Raw genomic sequence first — 17,040 nt, 5'->3', positions numbered from 1 at the left:
TTAATTAATGTGACGAATAGTAATTTTACATATATTTTTATTAAGAAATAGTAATTTTACATATAAATGTACGTAAATTATTTTACACACACATGTATATATTTTTATGACACCTTGTAACTGATGATCCATTGGAGTTTCAAGATTTGAATTTGTAGGTGTGTAGTTTCAAGTAAAAAGTGAAACTTATATGCACCGGATAAATCATTGTGATGATATCTTAAATCAAATACATTATTATAAAAGTTGAAACAAATAACATCACGTTATTCATTTAAAGTATCTCCATATTAGCGTATTATAGAGGTAAATAAGTTTTTAATCTTACAAAAAATGACTTACATGAATATATATAAAAAATTTTGACACAAGACATCGTAGTAAATAACTTACCCGACCCCCTCAACAAGAAGATACAAAAATTCCCAGGAGGATCCTCTTTGGATTCTTTTTGTGAGGATCTTGGAGATCCTCAAATCGTGTTCGTTTATCGTATATCGTACAACCTATTTCCGTCAAGTACTATTCATATTTAATTTTAAATAAAAATATTTAAAATAATTTCTGATCGCACGATGTATGATAAATATACACGATTTGAGAATTCCCATTCCAAAAATTCAAAAGAACACACGTGTAACATTTTCTTCCATAATTAGCCAAAAAAATCCCCAATTTGAGGTCAGACATACTACACCTCACAAATCACAAGTGGCAAAACAAAAACTATCCCCTAATTTCACATTTCCCAAACTGCCCCGCTATGCTGTCCCATCTGCAGCCGTCGGCATTATTTAGTAGGGCTAGTTTAGTAGTTTACAGTCCAAAAATAGAATTATGGATAAAATGAATTATGCTAATATATAAATTAATTAGGATATTAAAGCATATCCCGCAAAACACGTGTGAGCAGTGAAAATGCAAGCACCCCTCCAATTCCTCACATTTCGCTCCAATTCCGAACCCTCCAATCTATAAAAATTTTCCCGAGAAAATCTTTCAAATTTTCCTAGCGAGAAAGAAAGTGAGGGAAAATCGGAGATAGACGATAATAATGCATTCATTAAGCCTCAAGGTCTGCAGTGATTGCTGTCCGGGGACGACGAGAACGTGTTTGCCGGGTCGGCAGAGCTTCAGCGTCGTGAATTCGGAGGTCCGGAACTTGAGAGTCGGTTCGGGGCGTGGGGATTTCAGGAAATCGGGTCGGGTTGTGGCGTGCGCCGCGGAGAGGAGCGGGGGGAATGGGTGGAGGGGAACTCCGAGTTCGAGTCCGAGTTCCGGTGCGGGTCAGAAACCGAGTTCGTTTTTGTCTCGGACTCAGAGCTGGGCTTTGTTGAAGCAGAAAATGGAGGTCGCGGCGAAATCCGAGGTGAGTAAATTGAAAATTTCGAACTTTCTCGCACTTTCCTTCGTTTTCTCGGACGCCAAACAGAGGATTACGGTTTTTGAGCTTGAATTGCAGGATTATGAAGAGGCGGCGAGGATAAGGGACTCGTTGAAGTTGCTGGAAGAAGAAGAGCCGGTTTTGTGGCTCCGAAGAAGGATTAAGGAGGCAATTGCTGAAGAGAGATTTGAGGTAAATTGAGTTAATTTGGAGGGTGTTTATTGCTAATTAGCATTGAGCTGAAAAATACGATGCCAAATTCATTAAAAGTCTTAATCTTGATGTGCTCAGGACGCAGGGAAATATCGAGATGAGTTAAAGGAAATTGCCCCTTACTCTTTCTTGAAATGTTCAAGTGATGCAACAACTTTGGTACGACAATGCTCTATCTCATCATATATTTACATTGCTGTTTTGGTTCAATCTGTTTTTGTTTAAGTTTATAGAAATGTAATAGTCGTGACTGCCCGCGATAATTCAATTGGGGAAATAAGATACTTCTGGAGCGGATAGGGTGAAGTTTGGTAGAATGCGAGCAAAAGAAAAAGAATTTTGATAGAAAAGTGCACATGCTAATTCAATTTGATGAATTGAAGTGAAATCCTTGTTTCTTCAGGGTATTCGTGTTCAAGTTAGGAGCGTGTACATAGAGGGCAGAAGTCAGCCTTTGAAGGGGCAACACTTCTTTGCATATAGAATACGAATTACCAATAACTCAGATCGCCCTGTTCAACTTCTTAGAAGGCATTGGATTATCACGGATGCCAATGGAAAATCCGAAAATGTGTGGTGAGTGTTTTCTTTTCTGCGCTCTGTTCTCTCTTCTGGATATCTTATTTTCAGTTTTGTACTCGCAGTTAATGGTAGATATTTCTTTGTCTTTTACCAAATGTATTGTTTATTACTTTTGCTCATCGCAGGGGGATTGGTGTTATTGGTGAACAGCCAGTTATTCTTCCTCAAACGAGTTTTGAATACTCATCAGCATGTCCATTAAGCACTCCTAATGGCAGAATGGTAAGATGGGACACTTCTCTTTTCTTTTGTTCCTCCATGAAAGCATATTTAACAAGTACATTTTATTGGTTTTGTAAATTAATAAAATCAGGAATAGAAAGGCTCTCTTCGATGTGCTTTAAGCGATTGGATATCCTTCTCAATTACTCATTATGTGTCATATCTAAAGGAGTGATGCTTATTGCTCAACATTATATGAATATCTCAAATAAAGTAGCTCTATAGCCCAAACATTGAGAAACTAAATTGAAAATGTTATTTTCCGAGGTTTTTTCTCAAATTGCTTCCAACAGTGCATACATATGATCATCTTGTTAGAAAGAATTTCGGGATGCTACCTAGGTCCTTATCAATCGCATTATCACATTCCAATTACAGCGCTCACTGATATGCCTATGTTTTGGGCATATGTATGATGGAGTATGAATCCATCCATTCATATTGAGTTACCTATAGGTGTGAACCCCATCAAAAGTCACTTACTTTGGCAATGGTGTGTCGTGCGGCTGTCCCCCGGTTTTTTTGTCATAGTGAAGGTTTTTTTGTTTAAAGTTAGTGGTTATGGACATTTATATGCCCCTATAAGCTCTATATTTGAACGTTTGATGCAGACAAACTTAAATTAAATATACATACATCAATATCCTTTGTTTTAAATCCGCAAACTTAAATGCAACTTTAAAAAATTTGACCCACATTTTGTTTTCATGAAATGCAGGAGGGTGAATTTGAGATGAAACACATCAATAGGGTAAGTTCACAAGCGTTTAACGTGGCTATTGCCCCCTTTTCCCTCTCGATATTAGGAGACGACGTTGACACCTTATTTTGATAAGTGAGTTTTGTGGCATCCCTTTGGAGGGCAGCGGAATTTCATGAAAAATCATTCTGTGTTTTATTCAGTAATCTTAAGCGTAAATGATTAAGTTGTAAAGATGAAAGTTTAGGTTTTGTGACAGTTTTGTGAGGGAATATGTTTGTGTAAGATTCTCAGCAGCCTAGAGGTTGGATGGATGCATGTAGTTTGAAATCCAACCTTAGCTATTTAGTGGGCCTTCTATGGTAGTCGTTCTTCATTGGCATAGTACGCTTGATCTTACTGTTTCGGTTGCATGGTGCATGATGTGAACACGAAAGTGCTGAGGATGTTCGATGAAATGCAGGATGAAGAATCAGATTTGTTCTTTGTGCAATGTCGAATTTAATTGTTCATATGGTGTCACGTATGTGTTAAGTTGTTAATTCTAATCTGTTAATTTGTGTTTGATTTGTAGCGTTGTGTTGAAACTTTCTACTGAACTGAAAATATTCCCCTTCGGTTTCTCTCTAGTCGTAACAAGAAGGATTTTCTTGAGTTCCTCCTTGAACTTACGTAATGTTCTTGTTTAAACAATTGTTTGGGAAGCTCATGTGTCCTTTGGAGTCGAATGATGAGTTTTTACCGTTCATATTTCTAGCTGCACTCTATTTCTTTGTCTATACGTTCCTTTTATTTTGGCATTCAGGTTGAGTAAATCAAACGAAAACGAGGAGTATTGTTATTGGGACAAGGTGGATGGGGGCATGGGGAACAACTTATGCCCACGAGGGTGCATACCTCTCTCTTTTTGTGAGACTCAAGTCACGCGATGAGTGCTGTATTAAGAGAATATACATCTCCAGACAAGAAAGTTTTTCTCGGAGTTTAAGAATATCCCATTTCGGTTGTTAAGAGTAGTGTAGGATATGGAAAGTTCTTAGAAAAGCCGCATATATGGATTTGATTAGCTGGCTTAGGCAATGTGCGTACCCTTTTACACCCAAGTTTGAATCTCTATTTCCATATGCTAAAAACGGTTTAAAATATCTGAAAAGAAAATTACTTTGAAATGTCTAGTGTCTACCAATTAACCTCATTTTTGCTAACCTATTCAAGCTTTCGGCATGAACTAACTGAAGAGTGATCTTCTGTTAGAACAGAAGTATCTATGATGTGTGGAGAAATGATTTTGTTTGCCTCCTAAATCATATTCTTAAACTTCCTTAGCATAATTAACAAATTTTTATTCAATCAGCCTGTGGTGACGACAATGGGTCGTGAGGTGAGGGATCTAATCATTTTTTATAGTCTATAAGTACTTAATTATAATGTTAAGTACTATACTTAGCAGTTATAAAGTAAGTTAATAAAATTAGGGTTCTTCAATTAACAATTGCAAGGTATACCAACATGTCCTCACTCATCCTATTCTCTAACCCCTTTTGTGGGAGACGTTTTTTTGTCCGAAAATCTGACTAGGGGACAATGAGAGAGAGGGTGGTACCAGCGTGGGATAGGCATGAACAGAGCCAATGAAGGTTCACTGGGCCCCTGGGGGCATATCCCCCCACACAAGTAATTCGTTATTGAGCTGCAAACTGCAATCATATGTGTACACTTGTTATATTTGAAGAAGATATAAGTATCTACTATCAAGCATACATTCATATACTTTCAGTGGCGGAGTCAGGATTTTAACCTAGAAAGAGCCCATAATAAGATTTTATTAGTTTTTCCAGTTGTCCCCACTAGAACAAATTTCAAACTCTGACATTGTGGGCCTTATAATTAGGAAATAGGAAGTTAAAGTAGGTACAATTTTTTTGTGTCTCGGCCCCATAATACACGTAATGATGCCAAACCTTACAATTTCTTCTTTTTGTCACTATTTTTTTTTCATCATTATAGAATTAGTATAGTATCCTTTCATAGTAGCCCGAAAACAAAAACAATCGAACTATATATTTCTTTTAGATAAGAACAATGTTTTTTTTCATTATTATGTAATCATCATTTCGTTATTTTACTATGTATCCGTTTAAATTTTAAGAACACGCAGAATAGTTAGAAATAATCCTCCAAATCTTAAAAAATTCATGAACAAAATAAGTATTTCAAATAGGGTGATTCTATTCACACATCTATTTTGACTTTCATTTCTATCGATTTTCAGAAGTCGGATAGAATTAAAAAAGATCAAAGGATAAAAATTAACAAGGGAAATGTGAGATAAAAAAAGAGGTGTGATATCTACATACCTCATTTTACTTCTCACATACCTTTTTAATTTTTGGCCGTCGGATCAGATGAATTGAAGAAGATCAACGGACATAAATTATCAAATGATGTATGAGAAGTAAAATGAGGTGTGTGGATAGCACACCCATAAAAAAATTGCGTGACTAGCACCCACATGATATAATTAATGTGTGTGTTATGTTGATGACGGATTTATAACTGTAACATGTATAATTATACTACGTGAATGTGTTTCGTACAATAATTTTTTTTTGACAAAATATTATTGAAAGCCCCTGATTTATGTTTGCCCATTGTCCAAGCAATTAGTGGCGTCCCTTCTGCCCAGATTTGTGCTTCTTTGGAAATCACGCTTGTCACCGTCCTAACTAACGACTATTTTTTTGACTCCTGCTTTGCGATGCACTTGTCAATTTCCATCCACGTCACAAGTTCATATTATGTAGCAGTGAATCAAAAGCAAAAAAAATATATATAAAATAAAAACTAAAATTTAGAGGTTTCGTGTTCGATGCTCTGAGCTGAGAAGTTTGTAGGTAGAGTGAAACTTTCATAGCCTCTTCGAGTCCAGAAAAATTGGATAACCGTGACTTGCATTTATTGTCTTCTTTTTAAAAAGAAAATAAAATAAAAAGTAACCAAAGAGAAATGCTCTGCAAAACCTTCACCCGTTTTGGGGTGTGGATGTCATATTAATTAATTTAATTAACCACTGTTAATTTTCTAAATTTTATTTATTTTTCTTTTTTATTTTCTTCCTTCGGTGTCTTTTTCTTTTTCGCTTTTGATTTATAACTTATGATGAAAGCTATAAAGCCATTCAGGGCGGTGGTTTTTGGTCCACTTTTATAAAACTGAACAATCCGTCAAATAGTGGACACCACATTCATAGGGCTGCCGTATAGGATAGTCTTAGGGGTCGGTACTAGCCCACATTCATAAGTAGGGCTGCCGTATAGGGTATTCTTACGGGTTAGTACTAGCGTGAGATCAGACGAAATTAAATACGTAGTCCCTCGTAATTTTGTGATGTTGGTCGGAATAGGCAAATTGAAGGAGTGGGATTAGCATGGAGAAAGATAAGATTGAAATGACGAATCTCTCGTACTTGTATAATGTTAGTAGAACTATTCATGTGATTGGATAATTTGATCGATGATTTTTTCGAACCAGTTCTCATCATGAACACTAGATAATATAGAATGCATAACCAAAAGAAAACCGAATCTCTCATATTTCTTTAATGTTAATCATAATATTCACATGATCAGATAATCTGATCAAAGATTTTCTCAAGCTAGTTATTATTACGATTGCGGACACAGAATAATATATAATGCATAACCAAAAGATGATATAAAGTGAATCAAATAGGTGATATGTCTGGTCTAACAGACAAGTAAGTCAAGGTAGGTCACGATCTCTGAGGCTATGAACAGGTACAATCTTATGCTTTAACTGAAAGTTAACACGATCATTGCTCTTTACACATTAGAGACCCCCATATATGTTTACAATAGGCAAGTTTCAGAATTTAATGGGTCCTACTTCCCATTTTCATTATATCTATTCTGATTGAAAAAATCATGACTTCATGTGTCCGTAATCATTGGTCAAAATTAAGTTCTGTCACAAAATCATGGCAACTCGATTACCCAATTACTTTTCCAACACCGCTAGACCACCGTAAGAACCGTTTATATTATAATTACTTTGTAATTTTTTTTTAAATAAATTAAAATTAAGGTTGTTTAATCAATTTATTTTAGTAAATACTGACATTTTGTAATGCTTTTACCAATTCCAAAATCAATTTATTTTGATAGAACTACCCAGTTTCATTTGTTTGCTGGAGAAAGCTGCAATCCTGAAAGGAAGAACGTGAAATTCTTTTTTATTTTCATTTTTTATACAGTTTGATGATTTATTGACTTTAGTTTTAATTGATTTTTTTTCTTTTAGAAACGATTTTTAGGGATTTATAATATGAAAGAGTTTTGATCATAAACATGAAGTTCTATGAATTGTCAACGAACAATTTTGAGTAAGAACTCTTACTACTTACTTTTCACATACATTTTACCAATCCATATATATTAGAGTTGGTTTGGAACTGTTTTTTTTTTTTAGAACACTTATGCTCATATACACTTAAATTAAACATTATCATAAAAATTATTGAAATGTTTATCTCAAATCTAAATGCTTTCTAAAAAAGCACTTCTTCAAAAAGCATTTCTATTACCTAATAACCCTTTTAATTTAGAATACACTGAAATAAATTGATAACACTGCATGAGATCTTGTTACAATTTCACCGCAAAATTACTCAAGAGGGAGAGAGAGAGAGAGAGTTACTTTTTAATGTGTTTTTTTTATAAGGTGCTTTTGAATTGAATGATTTTTTTTATGTGTTTTTTTAATAAGTTACTTTTGAATGGGTTAACTGGCTCAAATCCACCCAAACACAGTTTGCTTTATTCCTTGAGGGTGCTTTTTGAGTACCAAGACTCCTTTTTTTATCAAGCATGAATTCCAATGAAAAAGATTCACAGACAATTGTTCCCTGCCTGGTTTTTTCTAAATATTGGTAACTTAAGAAAGACATAATATTAACTAAAATATGGATATCCAAGAAAGTTGATGAAAGCTTACAATTTATCAGGAATTTAATATTTGCATGGAAATGTGGAGAGAGAGAGAGAGATTGCGACTCCAGAGGACTTTGGTCTTTCTTGCAAGATTTTGCTGAATATATATGTAAAAAAGGGAAGTGGGGAGCCTTATGTCTTCTGCTCAAAGCATCCCATCCTTTTCCTCTGTCTCTGTCTCTCTCTCTCCCCCCCCCCCCACTTTCTCTCTCTAGATTTCTCTCCCTCCATAGCAAAGAAGCAAAGCATCTGTACTCCCTCTCAAACACCACCGCGTCTTCTTTGCTTTCCCTTGTAAGTATCAACCTTTCCCTTGCTTTGAATTTAGCTGCTTCTGCTTCTTTTCGTCCCATTTTTTTTGTATAATTTAGTAATATTTCGAAAAATCCACCTAAAGTTTGGAATCTCTGCGTAATCTCAATCCTTAATGTGTTCATATACGAGTAGGGTTTTGTTTTCCGGTTTTTGGGTTTGCATTTGATCCTACAAAAACCAAGTTCTTCTGCAAATGTAGTTTCTTTGCATTAGTATTATATTATCTGTCTTCTCTCTTCTTCCTCTCTGGATCTGGATTTTCATAAATTTGTTCGTCATTTGGTTGTTCCTTTGAGCATTTCAACTTTAACTTTTTCATCACCTTATTTATTCCTCCATTTTATTCTTTTATTTTATTTTTTTCGATTTTATTTTTTTTTGTGATTTTTTTTAAGCTCTTCGCTTTCGAAAACATATTCTGCCTTTTGGGTTTTCTCAGTTTTCTTAAATAAATCATTATCCACTCCATAAACTTCAATTTTCCAGGCATCCCTAATCATTGTTTGGTGAAAAAACAACCAGATAATTAAGTAAAAAAGTTATAACACCATGGGTTTTATAACAGGAGTTCCAAAAGGTTCTTCTTGGCAGCCAATCATGACTGCGGACACAACAACTTCAAGTTACTGGATCAACTGGAGGGTCTTGCTCTGCACGATATGGATATCGATTGCGATGACTCTTTCGGTGATTCTGGTTTGCAAATACGAAGAAAGACCGCGCAGTTCAAAGCGCGGTAACAGCGGAGAAAACCAGCAACAAACGTCTGCAGGAACATTGTTTGAGGATGAGACTTGGAGACCATGCCTCAAGGGAATTCACCCGGCTTGGCTCCTGGCTTTTCGGGTTTTCGCTTTCATTGTGCTCTTGGTTCTGCTCATCATTACCGCTTCCGTGGATGGAGGCAGCATTTTTCTCTACTACACACAGTAAGTTGTCATCTCTTGAGCCATTTGATGAACTCAATAGCACTTTATAGTCTATCTGTGAAGATATGAGTCCAGCTTTTTTTACAAGTGCTTCTCCTAATCTGTAGTTATTTGGCTTCTTTCTGGACAGGTGGACTTTTACTTTGATCACAATTTATTTTGGGGTAAGTTTTTTTTGTTCTGCTTGAACATTTTTTCTTCTTTTTCTTATTTTTCAGTTGATGCTGATGTCGATTTCCATGTGTAGCTTGGATCGTTGCTCTCCATTCGGGGATGCTACCGCTACCATAAGAAAACTGCCGGCGATAGGGTTGATATTTTTGAGGTGGATACAGAGCAAGGCTCTGCTCATGTGACTCCTTCACATGGAGGTTCTTCCAAAGATTCAATCATAGAGAAACCCTCAGGCCCCCATGTCGAACAACCTCAAGTTCGCCAACTTGCTGGCTTTTCGGGTTATATCTTCCAAATAATTTTCCAGGTAACGAAAACGTCTTAGAACTTGTAACTATAAATTTTAACTTGGCCTTCAAGACTCTGCAGCATTAAGCTTAATGGTTCATAGTCTTGTTTAATTAGCTTAACCGCTACGTGTTTACGTGTAAACAGATGAATGCCGGCGCTGTCCTTCTCACGGATTGTGTCTTCTGGTTCGTACTTGTTCCTTTTCTTACAATCAAAGACTACAACTTGAATTTTGTAAGTGCAATAAGCCATATAATACTCTGCTCATCTTCTCCGTCTGTTTTCGATTTTCTAATCGCATCATAATCTCGTGATTAGTTCATGTATTCAACGATTACGGTATTAGATTTACATGTTTCATCTTTTCCTGACAGCTGATCATAAATATGCACACGATCAACGCAGTTTTCTTGCTCGCTGATACCGCGTTGAATAGCTTGGTAAGTCGAACTTTTCAGCTCAAAATTTTCGACTCACTGTAGGGTTTCCAGTTCATATGAATACTTGACGATTAACATCGATAACTTTTCCGATTTTCAGCCATTTCCCTGGTTCCGAATCGGATATTTCTTCCTGTGGACGATCGTTTATGTAGTTTTCCAGTGGCTCTTCCATGCTTGTGTCAAGCTGTGGTAAAATCGTCGTCTCTTTTGGTTTCCCGTATTCAGAAATGTTATAGTTATATTCAGTTTTCCAAATTCCTACAGAAACCTATTTTCGTGTCATTTCGCTGCACCATAAGCTTCCACTCGTAGTGACGATTTTCGCCTTTCAAATGCAGGTGGCCGTATCCATTTCTAGACTTGTCATCTCCATATGCTCCGCTGTGGTACTTGTCGGTCGGTCTACTGCACATCCCATGCTACAGCATTTTTGTTCTGGTAATGAAGCTCAAATACCATCTGTTTTCGACGCGATACCCTGAATCGTATCAATGCGCGAGGTAGTTCAGGCGTCGAGCTGAAACCAGACATCGTACAGTATCCCGAAAGAAATATACTTTCGAAATTCTTCGTAGAAGGAGAGCAAACAGAAGTCCAGAGACCAGAGTTCAGGGTTATGGAGACAATGCCTTCAACAGGTTAAAGGAAATTGTTTGCTTGGTGATTTAGTTTTGGATGCTCAAAGCATTTCCTTAATCAATGGCATATACTTGTAGGTTGCAACTTGCAACTGCATACACATTAGGCATATCAGAAGGAAGTTGCATTAAATATATTCTACCATTCAATTAATCTACTTTTGTAAATTCCCCACTAATAATTTTTTTTTTTTAGCCAAAATAGTCTTAGAGATTTGACATAATTCCTCGTTCTGGTTCCTGAGGTTTAAAATCAATAGAAGTGACCCTTGAATTTGTCTACCGCCAATCATTCTGGTCTTTCCATGAAGTTGTCCTTGAGTTGGCCAATTGTATATTAAATTGAGAACATTTTTGTTATTCTGATCCCTATTTAACAGAGATTTCTCAATGGAACGACCAAAATGATTAACTGTGGTGTGGACAAACTCAGGAGCCATTTCCATCTATTTCAAACCTCAAGGACCAAATTGAAGAGTTATGCCAATCTCATAAACCATTTTAGTTCAAATGCCTTTATATACTCATTCCAAGAGAATTCCGATGTGAAGTCGGAACCCAATGAAACAATTGAGAAGATCTGCCCTATCACCGTTTGTATATAATTATGTGTCTATCCTGATTGTATACAACCAGTAACACCGAAATATCTGCCCCATATGACAATGATTGACAAGCCGGTTTTACCGCTAACATTACAACAAACAAAAAGTTGAACTATAAATCCAAACATCCTAGATTTACCTGAAATTTACTTGAAACGTGCAATTTACATAACAAAGGACCAGCCAAAAAGAATATATCTTCGTCCAACCTCAAGGATTTAGCTACAACGATGTTTGGCATGTCCGGTTTTGATTATTCAATACCAGGTGCAACGAATACAATTTCCATATTTCAAATCAAGCAAAATGAATCTATGATACCAGGAGTGATTATAAAGAAGTGCTTGGCAACGAACCCATTAAAATGACGTTGTCGCCGTCTTTATGTTCCCTTGGCTTCTCCGGCTTCGCCTTTGAAAACAATCCAGAGAGTAATCCGGAACCCGAACCTCCCCCAAACAAGTCCAGAAAACCACTGATCTCAGGCCCGACCCCAGAGGTTGCCCTTCTAATGAGCTGCGCTGGCTCGTCTTCCCTGAGGTGTGCGCCACAAGTGCATTCCATGATCTTTCTGAAGCAAGGCTTGTGGAATACTGATGCGCAAGATGGACACCTTTCGATCTCATCCTCCTGCCAATAACTTTCACAGTCAGATTATAACATCTAGAATTCATCTTCAATATATGGAATTCAAGGTTTTCCTAGTAAGGAAACAAAAAGTTCAGTTGATTTGAGAAACGAGGAGACATTTGCAATAATATGGAATTCACGGTTTTCCTAGTAAAGGAAACAAAATGTTCAGTTGATTTGAGAAACGAGGAGACATTTGCAAAACCTGATGATTTCAATTGAAAAAGCAGCCTATAAGCTCATACAATATCATGTGTTATGGTCCGGGATTTTAAGTGCTTGATTCTGTTGGTAGAAATGGAAAATTTAAAGGTGAGTAGTGCGGTGCCCATTAACGTGATTTGACAAACGCCCAGAGCTCCAATTCATGAAGTAAAGATTTCAGAGACATATAAGAACATAAATACAGACCAACAAGAATGAAAGTATTAACCACATGAACAGGAACCATAATCATTGTATAATATAAATGCAGATGCCCACCTGAAAAGGGAAAATGAGAGATGAAGGGTCATTGCATGCTTGCCGTGCCCCACAGGGGACTCCCACATCGCAGCATATGAGACACTGCTCCGTTATATGGCCCAGAATTTTCCTTGAGACAGTTTCTACAATCACGGGCAGCACTGCCACAAAGATAGTACGTCAACAAATATATATGTGCACATATACATATCAGATCAGGCTATCAGAGGTAAATTCATAAATCTGTCTTATTTCCGTAATAAGAAAGAAACACACATGCATGATATGAGATAAAGTTGTTATTAGAATCTAACCAGCAAAGGCTCCTTTAGAAAGATCAATGAGGTCTCTCAGTGCAAAAAAATCATTGCCTTCTAGAAGATATCTTCGAGACCCAAGTCCTTTGTTGATTGACCTACGGAATGGACAACGAACATAAGGAAGAATGTTGCCTATTTTCTTCCTCACACCCATAACATGAAGCAAGGCTGGGACTTTCGAGAAAAGGAACGGATTAACTGCACTGACGCAAAGCATGGGCTGCAAAACAAATTATTATACTTAGATTAAGTTGGATGTAAAATGTTAAAAATATGTCAGTATATTGCTTACTCATGCAGTTGTAATTCATTGACATAACATATACATAATTTAATCACAAAGAAAGGTGTGCTAGTTTCCATATTACCTGGTCATGTATAGAATCCAGATAAGATTTAGCATATTGCGAAACTGGATATTTAGTAAAGTCCCAGTTATGCAACACTCTTGCCGGTATGATTGCAATTTCATTTGTATGGCATGAAGAGCAAAATAATTGACCAGTATATTCACAAAGTCGAGGCTTGCCCCATCCAAGTGTCTGTGCAAAATCCCGTATCAAAGTCTTGCCATCATCAAAATGCTTGTGGCACCCAGCACAAGTATAATATTGTGCTTCTAGCATCTGCTTCAAAGATTTGGATTGTCGAATTTCAACAATAAGAGATATGGTCTTTCCCCAAGTGGAAATATTTTGTGTGTCAGCTCTTCTAGTAAGAGACTCAGGTGTGTATGATGATTCCAGGGAGCTAGGAACTGAATCTTGAGCAGACAGAAACCATACGAGTGCACTCGGCGGACTGGAAAAGAACCTGAAATGGAGAACGGACTGTAGACACTCTTGGATGAGAACACTTCTCTCTGCAATAACATCAGGAGACGCATTTCCAAAAATCTTTCTGGATTCCTTTTCTACAGCAGACCAGGGAGAAGGTAGATCCCAGCCGTGGTCAGAAAACACTGTTTTCAATCGACGATAGAGTGTAAAGAAATCACGATAACGACGTTCAACCTCCCAATGATCCTCGCCACTCAACACTCTTATTTGATACACAGTGTATTCTTTCACTCCCACCAGTCTTTCACTAAATGAGACATCTCCCTTCTTCTGCCTTGCACCCACCACTTCGACCCCATCAATTCTTAACGAATGCTGATTGAACAAATGAGCATCATCTGTACCAGAAGTAGAAGCAGTCGACCCACCATCTCTTACTGGTAGAGGTTGCTGTGATTGTAAGTAACTGTTGCCATGAGTGAACCTTGCTCCTGGGGACTCAGCAGAGTCGAGCAGAATTTCCTCCATTTCATTAACAACCTCATCATAGAATTCATTATGCTCAGAATTATCCGTCTGCACCATTGGTAAAACAAAAAAATGAGATACAGACAACTTAACTCAACAGAGTCGCACAAAAATAGTCTTATACGGATAAAATCAGGCTGCCATAGCATATTACTACAAATATCATTTATCAGCAATCACTGGCAAAAGGTGGTGTAACGACTAATATGCACAAATTGCTGATAACAAGCATTGGTAAGCTGCACACACGATTGAATAAGAGCATAACACAAGCAACCATCCGAGTCAAGACTCGAATTTTCTTTGAAGACTAACATAAGCTATATGTTTCCTGAGTATCAAGAATTGGACAGAAAATAAATATAGAGATACTTCTTGGTATCACAACACGCATAATATGCATTAAATATTCACAAACATGAAATTGTATGTGGCTTAGGCCAATCGAATGACAATATAATTAAGTTGAATAATAATAATAATAATCTAGTGCCACTCAAAAGAAAAAGTGTACTGAGCATGACTAACCTTAACTGGCATAGGATATTCTTCAAGGATATCTTCTGAAACAGAACTTTTTGTGGTATTATTTCCAAAAATTGATGGCGATGTACTTGGTTTATGGTCCTCAAGGAAGTCTGTCTCCATATTTCCCGAAGTTCTGGTTGAATGGATGCTAATTTGATTAGTTGATTGATCAGAAAGGGGGTCCAGTTTAACTTTTAAAGTCCCCAACTTTTTCTTTTCTAAATCTTGACCGTGATCAATATCAATGACTTCATCGGTATTCATATACTTATGCACATCAGAAACACCATCATCCAAAATGCTCAAACCCTTTTTGTCAGGACTTTCTTTTGCTTGTGGATCCGGCTGAATATTGAAGACATTGCCAACCAAGGAAGCCTTATTATGTTTTGCTGATTCGTCAGGACCTGGAGCTTGATTCTTGGTGAAAAGCATATCTCTTGAATCTTTTACCTCTGGTTCTTGAACATTTTGAAAAGGGGTCGTAAAAGAACTTTTGGTGAACTCAACCGAATCATCAATAGCTTGAACTTGATAACTGGCCACAGGAATGTCCTTCACATCTACTACTCTATCGGTTTCAAGAAAACTTGGAGAACTAGCTAGCTTCATGGAACTGTTAACATTTTCTACCAATTTATCATCAGCTTGAACTTGTTTGCATCCAGGCTGCACAACATTCACATCATTTCCTTGCTCGGTTTGACATGCATTCTGATCCTCAACTGAAGTGATGGAAGTGGAATTCGAAATTTTCCTTTTGGTTTCAACATTCCGTCCTCTCCTGTCCTCAAATACGTTCCTAGTGAAAGAATCTAAATTACTCCCGCCACTTTCTTGCATGAAATCATCCCAATCATCGGAACCAAAGGCTACGGATGAGTTAATAAGAAACGGATTTTCATTCTGGGGTTTCTCTTGCTGATAATAGTGGACATTCCTCTGCTGACTAAAGCCGCTCTTGCGCTCATCATCCGAACCATAGTTGTACATAGACCCCTCATCCTCTGAATACTCATTTCTAGATGATGTCCCTTCTTCCCTATCCATCTCTCTTCCATCAAATTCTTCAACTTCAGGTACAAACTGGTTCCGAATTCCTTCCCCATTCGAATCATTAGTCTCTTGGGCTGCCACACCTTCAACTCCAATACTATCATTTCCCACAACTCCCCTCCAAACTTCCATACCCTTTTCACTGTCCTCGTCGCTATTATCCGAACCATACTTCACATCCGAAACCCCCCTTAAACCCGACGATCCACTCTCAAGCTTCCAAGACATCAATTCATTTACATCATCAGCTCCACCATCATCCTCATTGCCATACAATTCCAACCCACTAGACCCGTAACTCGCCCTCCTCCGTCCTCCAATATTACCATCCTCCTTCCCAAACTCAATCCTACCACTACTCAAACATCTCCGATCCTCTCGATTTCTCTCAATCCTCCCTCCCAAGCTAAAATTATCCAAACCACCACTCCCCTCCCCAAGTCCCAAACTTTTCAACGACCCAAATTCGGGCTCCGGGAAATCATTGAAAACCGTGATTGTGCTACACATGCTCGGCGTGCCCATGATCGAGTTGGCGCTGCAATAGCGCTCGTACTCGGACTCGCCGAACGAGGAGTAGCGCGACGGAGGCGATCGGGGCGAAACATCGCCATCGCAATCACCACCGTCACCTACGCCGTCCGATTTGGGATCGAACGGGATGGACGGATCGGGAGAGGCAGCCTCGGCAATCTTCTCTCCATTAATCATTGGAAAGTCAATGAATCATAAATTCGAGTTCGAAATTTATGAAATCCAGAGAAAGCGAGAGTTAGAGAGAGAAGAGCGAGGAAGTGACCTGGGAGGAACCGACGGCTGTGATTCGATTGCGAGGTGGAGCTCCGATGGACGTGAGCGCAGTTGATGGAAGCCCAGATTGTGAAGTGAGTTTAGCATCAGCGATTCGGTTGCAGAGGGTTGAAGAAGTGGCGGGAGGAGAGAGAGAGAGAGAGAGAGATTGAATTGAATTGAAGAAGTGGAAAAGTTGTTAATTTTAGTTTTCAGGTGCGGATGAGTGTGTGACTGGTTTAACTTGTGAGATGAGAAATCGTGACGTCGAAAATGTTGTCTCTGTTGTCCCTCTGTGAGTTCTATTGGATTTGGATCCTCTCCGAGCTAATTGGTCGGATCCTCTGATCAATGTTCATGGACCATTAGATTTTCATTCAACGGCTATAAACATGAGGTTTTATAAAAGTTATAATAATTGTAGTCGTTGTATAAAAATT

General features: G+C 37.7%; 3 protein-coding genes across 4 annotated transcripts; 2 read left to right on the top strand and 1 right to left on the bottom strand.

Annotated features, from left to right (window-relative positions):
• The first annotated feature begins 889 nt into the window (after window positions 1–889).
• LOC103437712 (uncharacterized) lies at window positions 890–3,724 on the top strand. The gene is made up of 6 exons (XM_008376207.4): window positions 890–1,369; window positions 1,463–1,576; window positions 1,676–1,756; window positions 2,001–2,173; window positions 2,305–2,401; window positions 3,120–3,724. The coding sequence occupies exons 1-6, from the start codon at window positions 1,055–1,057 to the stop codon at window positions 3,231–3,233; spliced, it is 894 nt and encodes a 297-aa protein (XP_008374429.1). The 5' UTR covers window positions 890–1,054; the 3' UTR covers window positions 3,234–3,724.
• A 4,520-nt stretch (window positions 3,725–8,244) lies between these two features.
• On the top strand, window positions 8,245–11,054 carry LOC103437700 (uncharacterized). Of its 2 annotated transcripts, XM_008376194.4 has the most exons (8): window positions 8,245–8,404; window positions 8,991–9,354; window positions 9,485–9,518; window positions 9,602–9,835; window positions 9,964–10,053; window positions 10,194–10,259; window positions 10,360–10,451; window positions 10,601–11,054. In XM_008376194.4, the coding sequence occupies exons 2-8, from the start codon at window positions 9,023–9,025 to the stop codon at window positions 10,764–10,766; spliced, it is 1,014 nt and encodes a 337-aa protein (XP_008374416.1). In that variant the 5' UTR covers window positions 8,245–8,404; window positions 8,991–9,022; the 3' UTR covers window positions 10,767–11,054. The 2 variants fall into 2 exon arrangements, with proteins under 2 accessions (XP_008374416.1, XP_008374415.1); XM_008376193.4 differs by lacking the exon at window positions 8,245–8,404 and having other exon boundaries at window positions 8,846–9,354.
• A 558-nt stretch (window positions 11,055–11,612) lies between these two features.
• LOC103437702 (uncharacterized) lies at window positions 11,613–16,878 on the bottom strand. Its single transcript, XM_008376195.4, has 5 exons — window positions 14,756–16,878; window positions 13,289–14,275; window positions 12,915–13,140; window positions 12,619–12,761; window positions 11,613–12,135 (listed from the first exon to the last, which is right to left on the bottom strand). Exons 1-5 carry the CDS (start codon window positions 16,520–16,522, stop codon window positions 11,836–11,838), a joined length of 3,423 nt encoding a protein of 1,140 aa, XP_008374417.1. The 5' UTR covers window positions 16,523–16,878; the 3' UTR covers window positions 11,613–11,835.
• Window positions 16,879–17,040: the final 162 nt, after the last annotated feature.

The sequence above is a fragment of the Malus domestica genome, chromosome 06 (genome assembly GCF_042453785.1).
Source record: "Malus domestica chromosome 06, GDT2T_hap1".
Taxonomy (NCBI): domain Eukaryota; kingdom Viridiplantae; phylum Streptophyta; class Magnoliopsida; order Rosales; family Rosaceae; genus Malus; species Malus domestica.
Note: the sequence above shows the minus strand (reverse complement) of the source record. Positions and strands in the feature narration are given on the sequence as shown.

Excerpts from the sequence above, each read along its gene's own strand:
- LOC103437700 (XM_008376193.4), top strand. The coding sequence starts at position 8,975 with ATGGGTTTTATAACAGGAGTTCCAAAAGGTTCTTCTTGGCAGCCAATC. Across the intron at positions 9,355-9,484 it reads ATTTTTCTCTACTACACACA|GTGGACTTTTACTTTGATCA; the intron begins GTAAGTTGTCAT and ends CTTTCTGGACAG. Across the intron at positions 10,260-10,359 it reads ATACCGCGTTGAATAGCTTG|CCATTTCCCTGGTTCCGAAT; the intron begins GTAAGTCGAACT and ends TCCGATTTTCAG.
- LOC103437712 (XM_008376207.4), top strand. The coding sequence starts at position 1,055 with ATGCATTCATTAAGCCTCAAGGTCTGCAGTGATTGCTGTCCGGGGACG. Across the intron at positions 1,370-1,462 it reads AGGTCGCGGCGAAATCCGAG|GATTATGAAGAGGCGGCGAG; the intron begins GTGAGTAAATTG and ends CTTGAATTGCAG. Across the intron at positions 2,402-3,119 it reads GCACTCCTAATGGCAGAATG|GAGGGTGAATTTGAGATGAA; the intron begins GTAAGATGGGAC and ends CATGAAATGCAG.
- LOC103437702 (XM_008376195.4), bottom strand. The coding sequence starts at position 16,522 with ATGATTAATGGAGAGAAGATTGCCGAGGCTGCCTCTCCCGATCCGTCC. Across the intron at positions 14,276-14,755 it reads AATATCCTATGCCAGTTAAG|ACGGATAATTCTGAGCATAA; the intron begins GTTAGTCATGCT and ends CCAATGGTGCAG. Across the intron at positions 13,141-13,288 it reads TGGATTCTATACATGACCAG|CCCATGCTTTGCGTCAGTGC; the intron begins GTAATATGGAAA and ends TTTGTTTTGCAG.